Source organism: Pimephales promelas, chromosome 9 (genome assembly GCF_988280905.1).
Source record: "Pimephales promelas chromosome 9, fPimPro1.hap1.1, whole genome shotgun sequence".
Lineage (NCBI taxonomy): Eukaryota > Metazoa > Chordata > Actinopteri > Cypriniformes > Leuciscidae > Pimephales > Pimephales promelas.
The window spans coordinates 37,099,305-37,115,042 of record NC_142777.1 but is presented as its reverse complement, the minus strand read 5'-3'; the positions used below and the strand labels follow the sequence as shown (position 1 = coordinate 37,115,042).

Sequence of the window (15,738 nt, the reverse complement as noted above, 5' to 3'; positions counted from 1 at the left end):
TATGACTCCATGCCATTGGATCGGTGAGAAGCAGCACTCCGCACACCAGAGCCAGAGGTCCTCAAAACGCTCAATTTAGCCTCTGATGCAGCTATATCGGCTTTAAGCTGAAGTTGTTCCTTTTGTTGTCTTAGTTTCTCTTCCTGCTCTTCAAGAGAATGTTTTTCCTTCAGCAAACTTTGACGGGCAAGCAGAGCAGCCATTTCAGCCTCTGCTCTTAGACGTGCAGATGAAGTATTGGAAACATTTGATTTTGAACCTTGTTTCCTACTGCTTAGGTTTGATATACTGTCATGTGGCAATATGTCGTCCTGGTCATCATGTTGAGAAGATGGATGCTGTTGTCCCCTTTTTGCATCATCATAAATCCCAATTTCATCCCTTAACACAACTTCCTGGTCACACTCAACATTATGAGTTGGCTCTGAATGAGGCCTATTGGTTTCTGAAATCCACACTCTGGCATCCGCAAAAAAACCTTGGCTGTATTCAGTGATGCTTCTGAACCATGCATTTTGTTTCTCCTGTTCATCATGAGGGATCAAAGGCATCAAAGATGTGTGCAATGCAGTGGCATTTTCAGATAATTGCAGCAGGACATCAAACTGTGCTTTAACTCGTGAAGCATTCTTATCATCTCTCATGAGCTCTTTAAGAGACAATATCTGTCTCTTTAAGTTGTCTACATCCTTTTTACGCTGTTTTTGGATTGACTCAATCCTGCTTGCCAGAGCCTTTTCAGTCAGAATGATTTTTCTTTTCTCCATATTAGATGAAGTTGAACCAGCCCTTGATCCACTCATCTCGTGCATATACAGATGCAACTAAACATCACAGTATGAATCCAACGTAAAGCCAACGGCACCAATAGCCACAACGATTATGCAAGCACGTTATCCAACAACGCGCTGAAGCCACACCACACACACATAAGCAGCTGTTTGCTCCAAACATAAACACGATCGGCGGCAATCGACCCGTTCCAAACAACAGCAACACCAAACTTCAAGCGGCAGTAACCCGTTCAAACTACCATCCAAAACAAGCCATAACAGTAGGAAACGCAGGTTACATACCACTGTTTGTGTGCGGTGCTCTCGCCCGGCCGCCGTTCTCCCGCATATTCAAATGGATCCGTGTGTGTGAGTTCAATGGCCGATCCCGTATCTCCGTGAGTGAATGGCGGCCTTCCGTTTGCGTGGTTTCTTTTCCAAGTTTATCGTGATTTTTGTTGACAAATTGTGGGCGACAATCCAAAGAAAAAATAATTTGTCGGCCGAGAGACTGAGTAGGGGAAACTATTGCCAGACGCGCTTGCTTAAATGAACCTGAATCCAAAGATTGCGTTTTGTAGATTTATTTAGTTGTGTTAAATATGAACAAGGTTGTGTGTCCAATACATTCCATCCATAGTAATTGTTTCACTTGCATATGAAATGGTCTCCAAACACAGACAGCATCAAACGACGTGTTCTACAGCGGTCAACAAAAATAAGACTACCCCCGTCACCCCCTCTCCTTCCTCCCGAACCCCACAGGTGAGAAGATGATATAGACTCACTTCCTCCACCGCCACCAGGTGCCTTAATTACCGTAAGTAACCAAAAGAATGTGTTCATAAAATGAAACAATACCAGGCTCTTACAAAAACCTTTTCACAATATTCGAAGTTTGAATTTGGTCTTCAGCCATTTTTATGTTGTGTGTGATCAAGGCCGTGATCATGTGTTGGTCATTTTAAAATATCAACAGCGTTTCTCATAAATTGCTTACTGCGCCTTTAATGGCAAATATAGGTTTACACACACAAGCAATTTGTCTTGGTGACAGGAGCTTCAAGTGCTGATAAAGTACAGACATACATGAGGATAAAGGCATTAAAATGGAACACAATACAAAATAGGCAGTAATAAAATATAGAAAAAAAACACAATATGAATTTATAGACACATTTAGATGAATTTATAAACAATTTAGCATATAATAACAAAGCTATAGCACAATAATATATTGTCATTTTAGTGAATTTGGGATTTTGAGGGTTTCTCTGAACCAATCGTTTACTTATTACCATACAGTGCAGAACAGAGTGTATCATTTCAGTGCTTCTCATCACTAACCGCAGTGATGTCCTCCATCCATGCAAAACCTTCTCAAAGACAGAAAAGAGAATGGCAGAGAATGCAATAGAGAGGGAGGAGATACAGTAGAGAAGATGCAGGCACATCTGTAATATCGAACCTTATTAACCCGGGAGGAAACGTCCACATTACAGAGCTGGAAGTGAAACGGTGCTCTGCAGCACAGAGAGAGAGAGGGAGGGTGTGTGTGTGTGTGAGAGAGCGAGAGGAAGGGTGGGAATAAAAGCGAATGAAATCGTGCTTTGCGTCAGTTTGCAGTTGATCATCACTCTTCATCAGAGGGACTCTTTCATTAAGGGACTTATTCATTCTCTCCTGTCCTTTTTTCATTTTTTCAAGTTGATGTTTTTTTTCTTCTAAAAAGTTGGACTTTTTTTTAATTTCAAGGTTGATTCGTCTCTTCATTGCTTTGAGTGCGTCCTTCATCTGGAGAAAGAACAGAGAAGAGGTGGAGGATTTCACACTGTAGACAAACACACACTTGACACTTCTCAGTCCAGTTCGTGTGGATTTAACTTTGCAGGTCCTGAATTTCGCATCTCCTTTCTGATGGTCCTTTCAGCTGACTGTCCGATTTCTTCTTGAGCTGAACATTGAACTAGTTTTGGATTTAACCTTTAGCTGTGAGGATGTCCGGCTGTGCCAGACGCTGCAAACACGGGCTAGTGAAGTTTGCTCTGTCTGTGAGCAGACTGGTGACTGGAACACTCATTAAAGGTATGAACATGTGTGCATAGGGTGCATTACATAAATTATTTTTTTACATGCCATTTCTTTCTAATTATATGTGCAATTTACCGTTTTCTGAGAGATTTTTGTGTGTGTATTCATTTAAATCAAAGAATCTGTATTAATTGCAGTATTTCAATCACAGATTCATCAGTCAATGTTCAAATGAAAAGGTTTTAGAAGAATTATCTGTCACCGCTGATTTCTTGACCAGCTCAATAACCTCTAGACAGAACGTACTAAATCAATCCTTACTTTCTGAAGGAACTCTGAAGACTGCTAGTTGTTCAGTTCATTTATAATGAAGGAAAGACTTTGATGCACTTGAATTATAAACCGAAGTTGTTTAAACGGAGTTGCCCTTCGTAGGGTGTTCTACACTCTTAGAAGAAATGGTTCTATTTAGAACCAGAAATGATTCCATCCCCCGCTTCATATAAAATGATTTTTTTTGGTAAAAAGTTCTATTGGCCAAGTATGGAACCCCAGGGTTCTATATAGAACCCCGTGTATAGAACCTTTTAGGGGTTCCAAATACATAGTGCTGATAGAACATTTTAAGGTTCTATATAGAACCTTTTCTTCTAAGAGTGTAGTGATTCTCCAGGGCATTTGACCCCGCACACATTTGCTTTCATATATTGCCTGATGTGTGGAAAAGCAGTGATGATGGTTACATGTGTGTGTTTCTGAGCTGTGCACTGCACAGTGAGTGTCATGTGGGAGAAACAGAGGTACTAATGGTGTTTGCAAGATGAGATTGTATTTTATGTGTGAGCAGACACCTATGGGAGTGATCACACATTGAGCGATTGCTTTACTGCTTTGATTTATCATCTTATTTTACTGCCACTTGTCAAACAGAATTAAAGGAAGACACACGAGCACACACACACAATCACAATTTTACTGTAAGACAGACATGTGATCATGTACTGTTCACTCATTCACTAAGCAAGTACCATTCTGCTCTTCTGATATTGTTTGTAAAATATAATTCATTTGTGTGGCTTCAGGCCATAAGTGCTGCACTGAATACACACACACACACACACACACACACACTTACACTCGATGACTTTGGAGTAATGTGATTTCCTCAGATTCATATGGCTACACAGAGCTCCCTGTAGAGCCCTGAGACAGTCTGTGTGTGTGTGTGTGTTTATGTCCATGCCCTCAGGGAACACACACACATCACAACTCTGATGGCTTTAACAGCATATGTGTCTGTTTGTGGTGTGATTTCACTTGGCATTGACAGTGTGTGAAGTTGTATTTGCAATGTTGTAATAACCTAACCTCAGGAGACATTCTAACATGGGCAGATATCATCCAGACCCAGACTGACAGCCCTGTGTGTGTGTGTGTGTGTGTGTCCTGTATTTATAGAAAGCAGACATATTGAAATAGATTTCTCATAACAAAGGTCAAAGCTATGAAACAAAGATTACACACAGACACACACACACAACTGGTTATTATTGGTTTATTGACAAATATGTGAGGTTTAAGGCCCTTCAAAGAATATATGGTGCGTGTTAGTAGGCCCTATTAAATATGACACTTTTGTGAGTGTGAACATCTTGAAATCTTTGAGAACATTTCTTACTAAACTTAATATGAATGAAAGATACATGTTCCTCAGGCTATATCTTTCCCAGCTCTGTTGAATTCAGTTTTCCACTCCTGCTGGTTTCAATGATTCTCGATTCCCCGCAGAATGAAGAAACTCTCCGATCCTCTTCAGCTTCTCCTTCCTCACCTCATTCACTTACAGCTTTTACTCTCTCTGATACATGCATTCTCCACGGTTTGGCACGTATTTAAGGTTTGATTAAATTCTGTCACGAGCAGGTTTAGCTTAAATGTGTGTGTTCAAGCAGTCAGTGGTACAGTAATCGCGCATTACTTACACTCTTTTATCTCACCTCACTTCGGCTGCCAGACAGTAAACACAGCAGGAGGAAGAGTTTACACTGCCACCTACTGGATGCATTCAGCAATCACAGCTGTCTAATACGGTCAAAAGTTTGGAAACATTACTATTTTTAATGGTTTTAAAAGAAGTCTCTTCTGCTCAACAAGCCATTTATTTGATCAAAAAAACAGACAGTATAATTGTGAAAAATTATTAACATTTAAAATAACGGTTTTCTATGTGAATATATCGTAAAATGTAATTTATTCCTGTCATCAAAGATGAATTTTCAGCATCATTACTCCAGTCTTCTGTGTCACATGATCCTGCAGAAATCATTGTAATATGATGGTTTGAAACAGTTATTATCAGTGTTGGAAACAGTTTGTAAACCATACTTTGTTTGATACAAAATATTTTGAATAAGGTTCTTCTAAACTTTTTATTAATCAAAGAATCCTGAAAATGGTATCTCAGGTTATAAAAGAAAAAAATTAAGCAGCACAACTGTTTCCAACATTGATAATAAATCATCACATTAGATAGTCTGGGTTTCCCCATGCTGCCTTCCCGCAGCGCGATTTTATTTATTTATTTTTATTTATTTATTTTTTTTTATTAAAAGTAAAGAGCATTACAATCAAAGTAGCAAAAAATAAAATAAATAATAAAAAGTATCGAAAAATAATCAACAGTACAGTTAAAGTAATAAAAGAAAAAAACACAATTAATCACATAAAAACATTAAAAGTAGAACAAATAACCACAGTTTTAACAGCTTTTTTGTTTTGCATAGAAGAAATAGTAGAAATATATTGTTCCATTTCAGCTTTTAGCACAGAAAAAAAGCAGCGCGATTTTATTCACGCTGAAAGGCAGACTGGAGACCTCATCTAGGGAACCAATCACAGAACGGGGAGGGAGCAGCACGACGATGACGACATCTATGCGACACGTCTGACCGAAGCAGTTATCATATCCATGCATTCAACACGGCAGCAGACGCGAAGCTACCTTTTGATACAGCCTTATATTGTTCTAAATAGTTTAGAATGCAAGTTTATTTTGAATAAAGAGCAGCTTTTGGTGTTAAACTTCGCGAGACCATTAATCGCCCTGCATTCTGGGACGTGGCGGCCATGTTGACAGCTTTGGAAATGTAAACACAGCAAGTCGAACAAGGAGAAGCTGTTGAGGTGGGAGACAGAAAATTTAAAAAAAAAAAAAGATGTTAAAATCCCTGAAAGGATGCGAAATTTACCGGGATACGTTTAATTAGGAAACCAGGGACAGGTATGTGGATAAAACGGCACATTTAACGGGTTGAATCCATCTGAAATTTCCAACAAACAGTGGGAGCACAGTAACTTAATCCGGACAAAGGTAGCTAAACTGCACTCCACCTAGCTGCTAGTTTAGTAACAGTTAACGTTATAGTGCTAACAACAACCATTCACACATGTAACATACTTTTAACTATGTGTTTCAAAAGTGTAGATAGTAACGTTAGCTGTTTTAAGCAAAACTTAAGTTAGTAAGCAAAGCGATGCTTAAAGCAAGAGGGTAGCAACGGGACAACAGAGACTGACAGGTCCAATTAAAGGGCTAATGTTAATGTTATGAGAATATTATAATACGGGATATTTTACAGGAAAATACTAAAATGGGAAGACAGCAGGAAAAGAGCTCAAGTAGGTGAGAAACCCGGAAAAAACCGTGAGGGTTGAAGGCTAACGTTACTAACTATCTGTCCGGATTACTGTGTTCCCACTGTTTGCCGACTCTTTGTTGGAAATTTCATATGGATCCAAACCGTTAAAAGTGCCGGTTTAGTCCACACACCGGTCTTCCCTATTTAACATATCCCGGTAAATTCCACAACCTTTTAGGGATTTTAACATCTTTTTTCTTCTCTTTATCCCAACTCTGCTGCTTCTCCTCGTTCAACTTGCTATATGGCCGCCACGCCAGTAATGACGTCACGACGCCCAAGGCCCTATGGAGGTCCAGGTACAGGAGGCGGTCAACCTTTGAATATCTGCCACTCAGCTGTGTCCCGAGAAAGAAAATGCGATAAAGAATTGTCGACACGAACTTCTGTTCGGCAGTCCCGAAGCCTGGATGAGCGCAAAATGGCAAGACATGTTAGCCATGGAGTTGTATAGTACCAACCTGCAAGCCATCGTCGTCTACGAAGTCCATTTAACTTATAAATGGTAAGTGGTATTTATTAATATCATATTGTCATTATGCCTGTAGACTACCTACTGTGGTTGTCACAGTGCCACTAAGAAAGTTGTGTTGCTTTTCAATATCAATACAGCTACCGCTTTAGTAGCATAACTTTCAGCTGTGCACACGTACCCGATTAAAGTTGTTGACACTTTTGTCATTAAAGTAATTTTTAGAGTGACTTTAGAGTGATTTCTGTAGGATCATGTGACACTGAAGACTGTGTGACGTGAAGATTTTTTTTAAAAACATTTTTTCCTGTATTTTGATCAAATAAGTGCAGGCTTGATGAGCAAATGAGACAAACATCTTTCAAAAAACACAAAAACAATTATTTTAAAGTAGCCTAATATTTCCAAACTTTTTACCGGTACATATGGTCTATAAATATCTAAATAAATTTAGAATTTTGCCGCTGCAAACTAACTGTTTCTTATGAGAAAAATATTTTAGCTGTTGCGTTACCTAGATCGCATTATTTGTTTATTTATTATCAAAAAGTAGCGATATTTGAGCTGTATGGCTTCGTGTAGATGTATGATTCGGTCCGAATTATTTTAAACATTAATCTGAGTAATCGCAAACGACAGTGATTGATGCATTCTGACCACCGCTGAGAAGAGTAACAGGGATCACGTGACAACGCCGTCTACGCGCTGCCTTAACATCTGTCTCACAAATTAAATCATTAAAATATGAGTTATTTAGGCTCGCTCATTATATCTGACCAATCAGAGACAACTTTCAGGCCGCCTGACACGCCCACTCCTCTTATGATACTTAAGAGATGCACTGTTAGCACACGAGCCAGTGAGACAAAGACCAAAATAAACGTTTCACACTGACTGGATTACTTAACGATATAAATTCACACCTGTGCGCTGATGTCCGCCGTAAGTATACATGCTTTACATCCCGTCATTGATTGTCAGGTCTGTCTGCAGGCCATAAGTCCATCGCAAATGCCTAAACTGTTTTAATTGTAATTGCGATGATTCACATATAAAGTGTGATTGAAAGTGTGTTGATTAAAACTCGCTGTAGTCTTGTGTGTTGTTGGCGTTAGATTTGCAGCATGTAGTTCCCGAGTCTGCCGCTGGGTGGCAGTGTGTGCTTTTGTTCAGTTCTCTGTGTGATTGACTGTGAAGTTCCTTTTAAACACTAGAGAGCGGAAATTTAACCTGACATCTGTTTGACAAGACATATTAATTAATGGCTGTTCAGACCTTATTAGTGGATACTAGTGCTGTTAACTAATGTTTTGCGGTTTCCTTTCTTTATTGACAATTGGTTTATTTAAAGGGACAGTTCACCCAAAATTGAAATTTCAGTCGTAGCCTAATTTACTCAGCCTTATAATGTTACAAACCTGTCTGAGTTTATTTCTTCTGTTGAACACAAAAGAAGTTTTTTCTGAATAATCATACAGTTGATAGCCATTGTAGGGAAAAAAAATACAATTTAAAGTCAATGGTCTGGTAACCAACATTATTATGAACAAATATTCCACAACACAGTTTTGGTCAGTTAACGTTTTTTGAGTCCTTAACTTCACTACTCCAATTTGTGAAAGTTTTCACGGTAGTATTTGTCAGTTAACCCTTTTTCCTAAATCCTTAACTTCACCTCTGATTTGTGAAGGGTTTCATGATACATTATTGATCGGTTAACCCTTTACTGAGTCCTTAACTTAACTTTTCTTTTCTGAAATTTTTACTGTAGGCCTACAATGTTTATTCTGATATGTGAAAAATCACAAATTTCACAAATTGTCAATTTAAATTTTAAACCCATGGCCTGATTAGACGACCAGTTTTTTTAAAACTGAAAGTTCACAAATGAGTCACAATCTAAAACAAGTAATTTTGTATTATTCCAGTCTCGCGTGTATTTAGTAAACAGATGTTAAACATGAAGAACGTCTATTTTTCACATTCCTGACTATTGAAGAACTTACCAAGGGGTTTGCTGATTAAAAAATAAATTAAACCAAGCAGATCAAGATTAAACTGGTGTCCAACTTTATATGCTTTATATAATTTAGAGTCACTATGAAAAAAACCCACTGATTTCAGATGAGAGGATTGCGTCACCTAAATTCACAAATCATGTGAAGTCTATGAAGAATATTTGAATGTTTGCGACATAGCGCACTGCGAATTTATGAAATCTTAATATCAAACTGCACACTATCTTTACTAATGCAGATTCTGCCATCTACACTTTCACTGAGAAACCCATTAAATATTAACATTATTTTGGCAATCATTGATTAAAGGCATTTTTCTGATGAGATCGGATGTGTGTGTTCACCGAGTCAGATGTACTTCATTAGGCTGTATCTTTGCCTGCAGGGTGTGCTTGTCTTTGAAATAGAAATGGTAATTTGTCATCATTAATGTGATTAATTAAAGTTTGCTGTCAGGCAGGGGTCATATTTTTCCTCTCAAGGGATTTAACAACACTTCACAGCGGTTCTTCCCGTGTGTGTGTGTCCTGTGAGTCGGATGTTGATTCAATAAGCGCTGGGAGGGATTCAGTTCAGTGAATGATTCATCAGGCTAATTCACAACATGTGTTCGTTAAAAGAACCAGTTCATTAGAGTCAATTGTTTTTAGAATCATACTGGACTGGATACGACTCACACTATTGTTTTCGATTCATTAAGAATAACCGACTCATTTGTTTGTGAGTCCGACTACTCTGACCATGCTGTATATTTTTGATTCACTAAAAACATGTCACATAAGAGTTATTTGTTCGTCTTGTGAGTCAGATGTTGATTTCAGTAAGTGCTGGGAGGGATTCAATTCAGTGAATGATTCGGCAGACTAATTCACAATTGGTATGTTAAAAGAACCAGATCATTAGAGTCAATTGTTTAGGAATCAGACTGGACTGGATACGACTCACACTATTGTTTTTGGTTCATTAAGAAGAACCGACTCATTTGTTAGGGAGTCAGACTACTCTGACCATGCTGTATATTTTTGATTCACTAGTCTCATAAGTTATTTGTTCGTCTTGTGAGTCAGATGTTGATTCAGTTAGTGCTGGGAGGGATTCAGTTCAGTGATTGATTCATCAGGCTAATTCACAACATGTGTTCGTTTAAAGAACCAGTTCATTAGAGTCAATTGTATTTAGAATCATACTGGACTGGATACAACTCACACTATTGTTTTTGGTTCATTAAGAAGAACCGACTCATTTGTTAGGGAGTCCGACTACTCTGACCATGCTGTATATTTTTGATTCACTAAAAACATGTCACATAAGAGTTATTTGTTTGTCTTGTGAGTCAGATGTTGATTTCAGTAAGTGCTGGGAGGGATTCAATTCAGTGAATGATTCGGCAGACTAATTCACAATTGGTATGTTAAAAGAACCAGATCATTAGAGTCAATTGTTTAGGAATCAGACTGGACTGGATACGACTCACACTATTGTTTTTGGTTCATTAAGAAGAACCGACTCATTTGTTAGGGAGTCAGACTACTCTGACCATGCTGTATATTTTTGATTCACTAGTCTCATAAGTTATTTGTTCGTCTTGTGAGTCAGATGTTGATTCAGTTAGTGCTGGGAGGGATTCAGTTCAGTGATTGATTCATCAGGCTAATTCACAACATGTGTTCGTTTAAAGAACCAGTTCATTAGAGTCAATTGTATTTAGAATCATACTGGACTGGATACAACTCACACTATTGTTTTTGGTTCATTAAGAAGAACCGACTCATTTGTTAGGGAGTCCGACTACTCTGACCATGCTGTATATTTTTGATTCACTAAAAACATGTCACATAAGAGTTATTTGTTCGTCTTGTGAGTCAGATGTTGATTTCAGTAAGTGCTGGGAGGGATTCAATTCAGTGAATGATTCGGCAGACTAATTCACAATTGGTATGTTAAAAGAACCAGATCATTAGAGTCAATTGTTTAGGAATCAGACTGGACTGGATACGACTCACACTATTGTTTTTGGTTCATTAAGAAGAACCGACTCATTTGTTAGGGAGTCAGACTACTCTGACCATGCTGTATATTTTTGATTCACTAGTCTCATAAGTTATTTGTTCGTCTTGTGAGTCAGATGTTGATTCAGTTAGTGCTGGGAGGGATTCAGTTCAGTGATTGATTCATCAGGCTAATTCACAACATGTGTTCGTTTAAAGAACCAGTTCCTTAAAATTCAATTATTTGGGAATCATACTGGACTGGATACGACTCACACTATTGTTTTCGGTTCATTAAGAAGAACCGACTCATTTGTTAGTGAGTCCGACTACACTGACCATGCTGTATATTTTTGATTCACTAGTCTCATAAGAGTTATTTGTTCGTCTTGTGAGTCAGATGTTGATTCAGTAAGTGCTGGGAGGGATTCAGTTCACTGAATGATTCATCAGACTAATTCACAACGTGTTCGTTAAAAGAACCAGTTCATTAGAGTCAATTTATTTGGGAATGAGACTGGTCTGGATACGATGAATAACCGACTCATTTGTTTGTGAGTCCGACTACTCTGACCGTGCTGTATATTTTTGATTCATGAAAATCATGTCTCATAATAGTTATTTGTTCATGAATCAGACTAATCATGTTGCATGTTTTCCATTCACTAAAAAGATCCATTCACTGTAAAAGTCAAATTGGTTTGTGGTTTATATATCATGCCAATTCTATACACAAATAAAATGTACTTTTTTACTTACACAAACATATTTTTAAATAAATTTAATTTCATTTATTACAATAGATGTGTTGAGAATGTGTTGTTGTGTGTGTGACAGGACACCCATGCAACCCAACAGCCCTCAGGACAGACCATGTCCCTCTGAAACATTCATTCTCAAAATATCAATATTTCAGTTTGAATTAAATATATATTATAGGGCATCACATAAAGCTCAGTCCAGAAGATGTTCAAAGTGTGTGTCCGACAGATTCCCCTCTTCTCTCCTCATTTAAAACTGCCTTGTATTGTCTGTGACTGTTTGTGTGTGTGTTGCATACAGTACGTCTTCACAATAATAGTGCAGATGTTGTAACTTTAGCTTGTGCCAGTACACCGTTGTATGTCATCTACCCCTAAGGGTTCATATTAGTGTGTTAAGGTATCATGAGATGCTTTTTAAATTAACTTGATATTTGCCCCTTTATGTATTTTTCCTTTTGTAATGGTCATTTTTCTTACCGTGTCATTTTTTTATGTCAAATTCTTACGTTTTAATTTATAAATTTGTTTAGAAATGTATTAAAACAGTACATTATATTTGAATAATGAGACACGGATCAAATGCATCAGTTGTGGTAGTCATTGAATCATTCATTCAATTCGTTCGAAAACAACTGATTCTTTCAGTGGTTCATTGAATCACTGACTCGCTGTTCGCTGTGTTTTGCTCGCTGATCTATTAGATATTGATGATGCAGGCTGTTTTGAGTGTGTGTTTGAGTTTCGGTATTTGCGTGTAAAATTAACACTCCATATATAAAAACACAAAAGTAAAATATAGCACACTTTTATAATGTTATCGCGGTTGGCATAGTCTAATTGTATTATTATATTTAGTAATAATAGTATTTATTTAGTCAAATGTTGACTTGCCTTTTTTCAGGTTTGAGTAAATGAATGTTCATTTGTTATTTTTATTAGTTTTTTTTGTAATATTTCCATTTGTATTTAGCTTTTTATTACAGTTTTAGTTGGCAGACTTCAACTTTGTTTTCAGATTTGTTTCTATAATTTTATTTTAATTAACAAAAATGTTTTTCTTTTGCATATTTAGTTTAATTTTGCAATAATAACATCACTGGATCAGTTTTACCATATATTTCTGGTGCAGATTTCTAAGTGCGTTTGCATCTCACGAGTTATAGTGATGCTTAAAAGTACAGTAATTATAGTCTAAGGATATACAGAGAACACACTTGTGCAAAGCAGACAAGCTGATATAGAGTGTATAATTTTATTTTCATTAATTTCAAACTCTTCTTTCATCCGGTTTTATCCACTGTGTCTGTCTTTGGTCTCTGTTGGGTTTGGCTCTGAGATAAACTTGAAACAACATCAATAAACTCAATGACAAATTGAGATTGAAAAAACTATCAAACACAGTATTTGCTTTGATGCTTTGCTCATATTGTTTTGTCTCAGCCTTAGACGGATCATTCCCATATTTTTTGATGCATATTGCACAAAATGGCCAGCTATAGGGCATTTTGAGGAACAAAACCCGTCACTGGATTTGATGGAGTTTGAAAGGTTTAGTTTGAGGCACACAGTAAAGCAAATGAGAATCTTGAGCACAATTGAAGGTTTTGTTTTTGTTTTCATTTCTGTGAAGTAATTATTACTTTTGGACAGAAATTTAGGAAACAGAAACTTAAAATAAAGGAAATTTAAATATATATATATATATATATACTGAACACCAGATTAACAGTAAACATGGTTCGGAACATTGTAATATTCACCATATTAGAGTAAACACTGGTACTAGGATAATTTTATATAATGCATTTTTATTATCAAGCATGAAAACATCCTTGTATCGTACATACATTTCGAATTGAAAGGTAGCCTGTCTGTCTATAGTTCTTATTTCAACATGTTTCCGTCGATTTCATACATTTTAGTCTAGCAACAGTTCAGAGGCAGAAAGCACACCCTGATTATTTTCTTTATTTTACAAAAGCACAATGTTTTGTTTTGATTGTAAGTGGACACACAAAAGTAGACATCTCACAGATTATTTTGTCATATTTCTGTATGTTTTTTGAATTTGGGGGCGGAGCTATCAAGATAGGGGTGTGGTCCTTTTGGGAATGGGCGTGATTTGAAATATCAACTACGATTCTCAGAAATTGCTTACTGCACCTTTAATATACTGTTTAGAGCCCGACCGATAAAGGATTTTGAAGGCCGATTTGATACCGATACAAATATTATTTGGTTTTAAAATCCGATATTCCGATATATCGTCCGATATTATTTTTATTTCAGAAACGCGCAACAAAATATTAACAGATCTCCCTAACATTAGTTATTTATATATGAGTTTTAATTAAAATAATATGATAACGCATTTTAAAAAGAAACTTGTTTCTATTGTCACAACAGAACGGAGGAACATCAAAATATATTAAAGTTCCGATAAATAAAATAATAATAATTAGTCCCTACATTGCCTTATAGTTATAAGCTACCTCATAATTACAATGTCCGCTTGCTTATCTGGTGACACTTTACAATAAGGTTCATTAGTTAACGTTAGTTAATGTATTAACTAACATGAACTAACCATGAGCAGTACATTTGTTACTGTATTTGTTCATCTTTGTTAACGTTAGTTAATAAAATTACAGCTGTTCATGTTAGTTCATGGTGCATTAAATAATGTTAACAAGATTTAAATAAAATATTAGTAAATGTTGAAATTAACATTAACAAAGATCAATAAATGCTGTATACGTGCGGTTCATATTAACTAATGTAGTTAACTAATGTTCACTAACGGACCTTATTGTAAAGTGTTACCGCTTATCCATTTACCTGCAATTTTTGACAACACTCATGACATGGTTGAAGCGTGATTCGTCTGTTTTTATTTTATTTTTTTAAATATTCATTTATCTGCCATTATAATTGCCGATATTTTAGAAAAATGCATAATATCGGCCGATAATATCGGTCTGCCGATATATCGGTCTGGCTCTAATACTGTTATTAACGATCTATAAGTTTTGATTGTTATATTCACCTTCTGTGTCTTGCCTTAAACCGCTGGAGAAGCTTCATATGGATTCCTGTGAAAGGAACGAATAATGAGAGATGTGTTTTCACTGGGTCGTCGTTTCTGCATTAGGATGACGACACACACGCTGAAACACACACCAGAATCGCTCGCTCACTCACTTCCTCTGTTCTTTATTCTTTTTCTGTCTCCTGACGTTTATCTCATTCCCTGGTCGTCGTCCTTTTTGAAATTAACTCTCTCGCACTCTTTCTATTTGTCTCCAGGTTTGGAGAACGAGAGAGAGAGAAAGAGAGAGATTTGGACAAACAGAAAGAGAGAAAGAGAGAAAGATTAATATGCATTGATGGAGGAGCATAAAGAAAGGAGGAGTGCGAGAGAGAGAGAGAGAGAGAGAGGGAGGAAGGCTCTATGATGTGAGCGCAGACACACACACACACACACGCTGAACTACCATCAACAAACACACGTTTCGCTCTGATCTGGGCGAGTTGCTGTCTCATGCTACAGGTGTGTGTAGCCACAGACGCAGTTATGGGTCTCATCATGGGAACCTTCTCCATGCAGGGCAAACAGGACAACTATCGCAAAGGTAAGCGGACTGTGCATGTGTGTGCAGTTAAATTTAACTGTGCTTTCTACATTATTATTTTTTTTGTCACATGGAAAACTTGCTGGTACGATGCTAGGGGTTGCTACGGTGTTTTTTAGTACGTTGCTGTGGTTGCTAGGGGGTTGTTTTTCTGCGTCTCTGTGGTCTTCTGGTCATGATTTCTGGGTTCCTCCGATGTGTGTTTTAATGATATGCGTTAAATAAGAAGTGAAGTGCAATAATTAATCTTTACAAATAAATGTGAATGAAAGAGAGAATGATTTTGTGCTCTTGTTTAATAGGAGTTTGTTTGTGTGTCTTCAGGGTAAAACAATTGTTATTCATGAATGTTATTCATTCAT

General features: G+C 37.1%; 1 protein-coding gene across 3 annotated transcripts in view; it reads left to right on the top strand.

The window, feature by feature from the left end:
• Positions 1-2,503: 2,503 nt before the first annotated feature.
• kcnip1a (Kv channel interacting protein 1 a) overlaps positions 2,504-15,738 on the top strand; it is a 47,240-nt gene continuing 34,005 nt past the window's right edge. The window contains exon 1 of one of the 3 annotated variants that reach the window (XM_039655087.2): positions 2,504-2,858. In XM_039655087.2, the coding sequence (XP_039511021.1) occupies positions 2,771-2,858 (88 nt within the window). In that variant the 5' untranslated portion in view covers positions 2,504-2,770. Of the gene's footprint in view, positions 2,859-15,204; positions 15,377-15,738 lie in introns of those variants that run through there. The other 2 variants (XM_039655091.2, XM_039655086.2) reach the window with 2 other exon arrangements.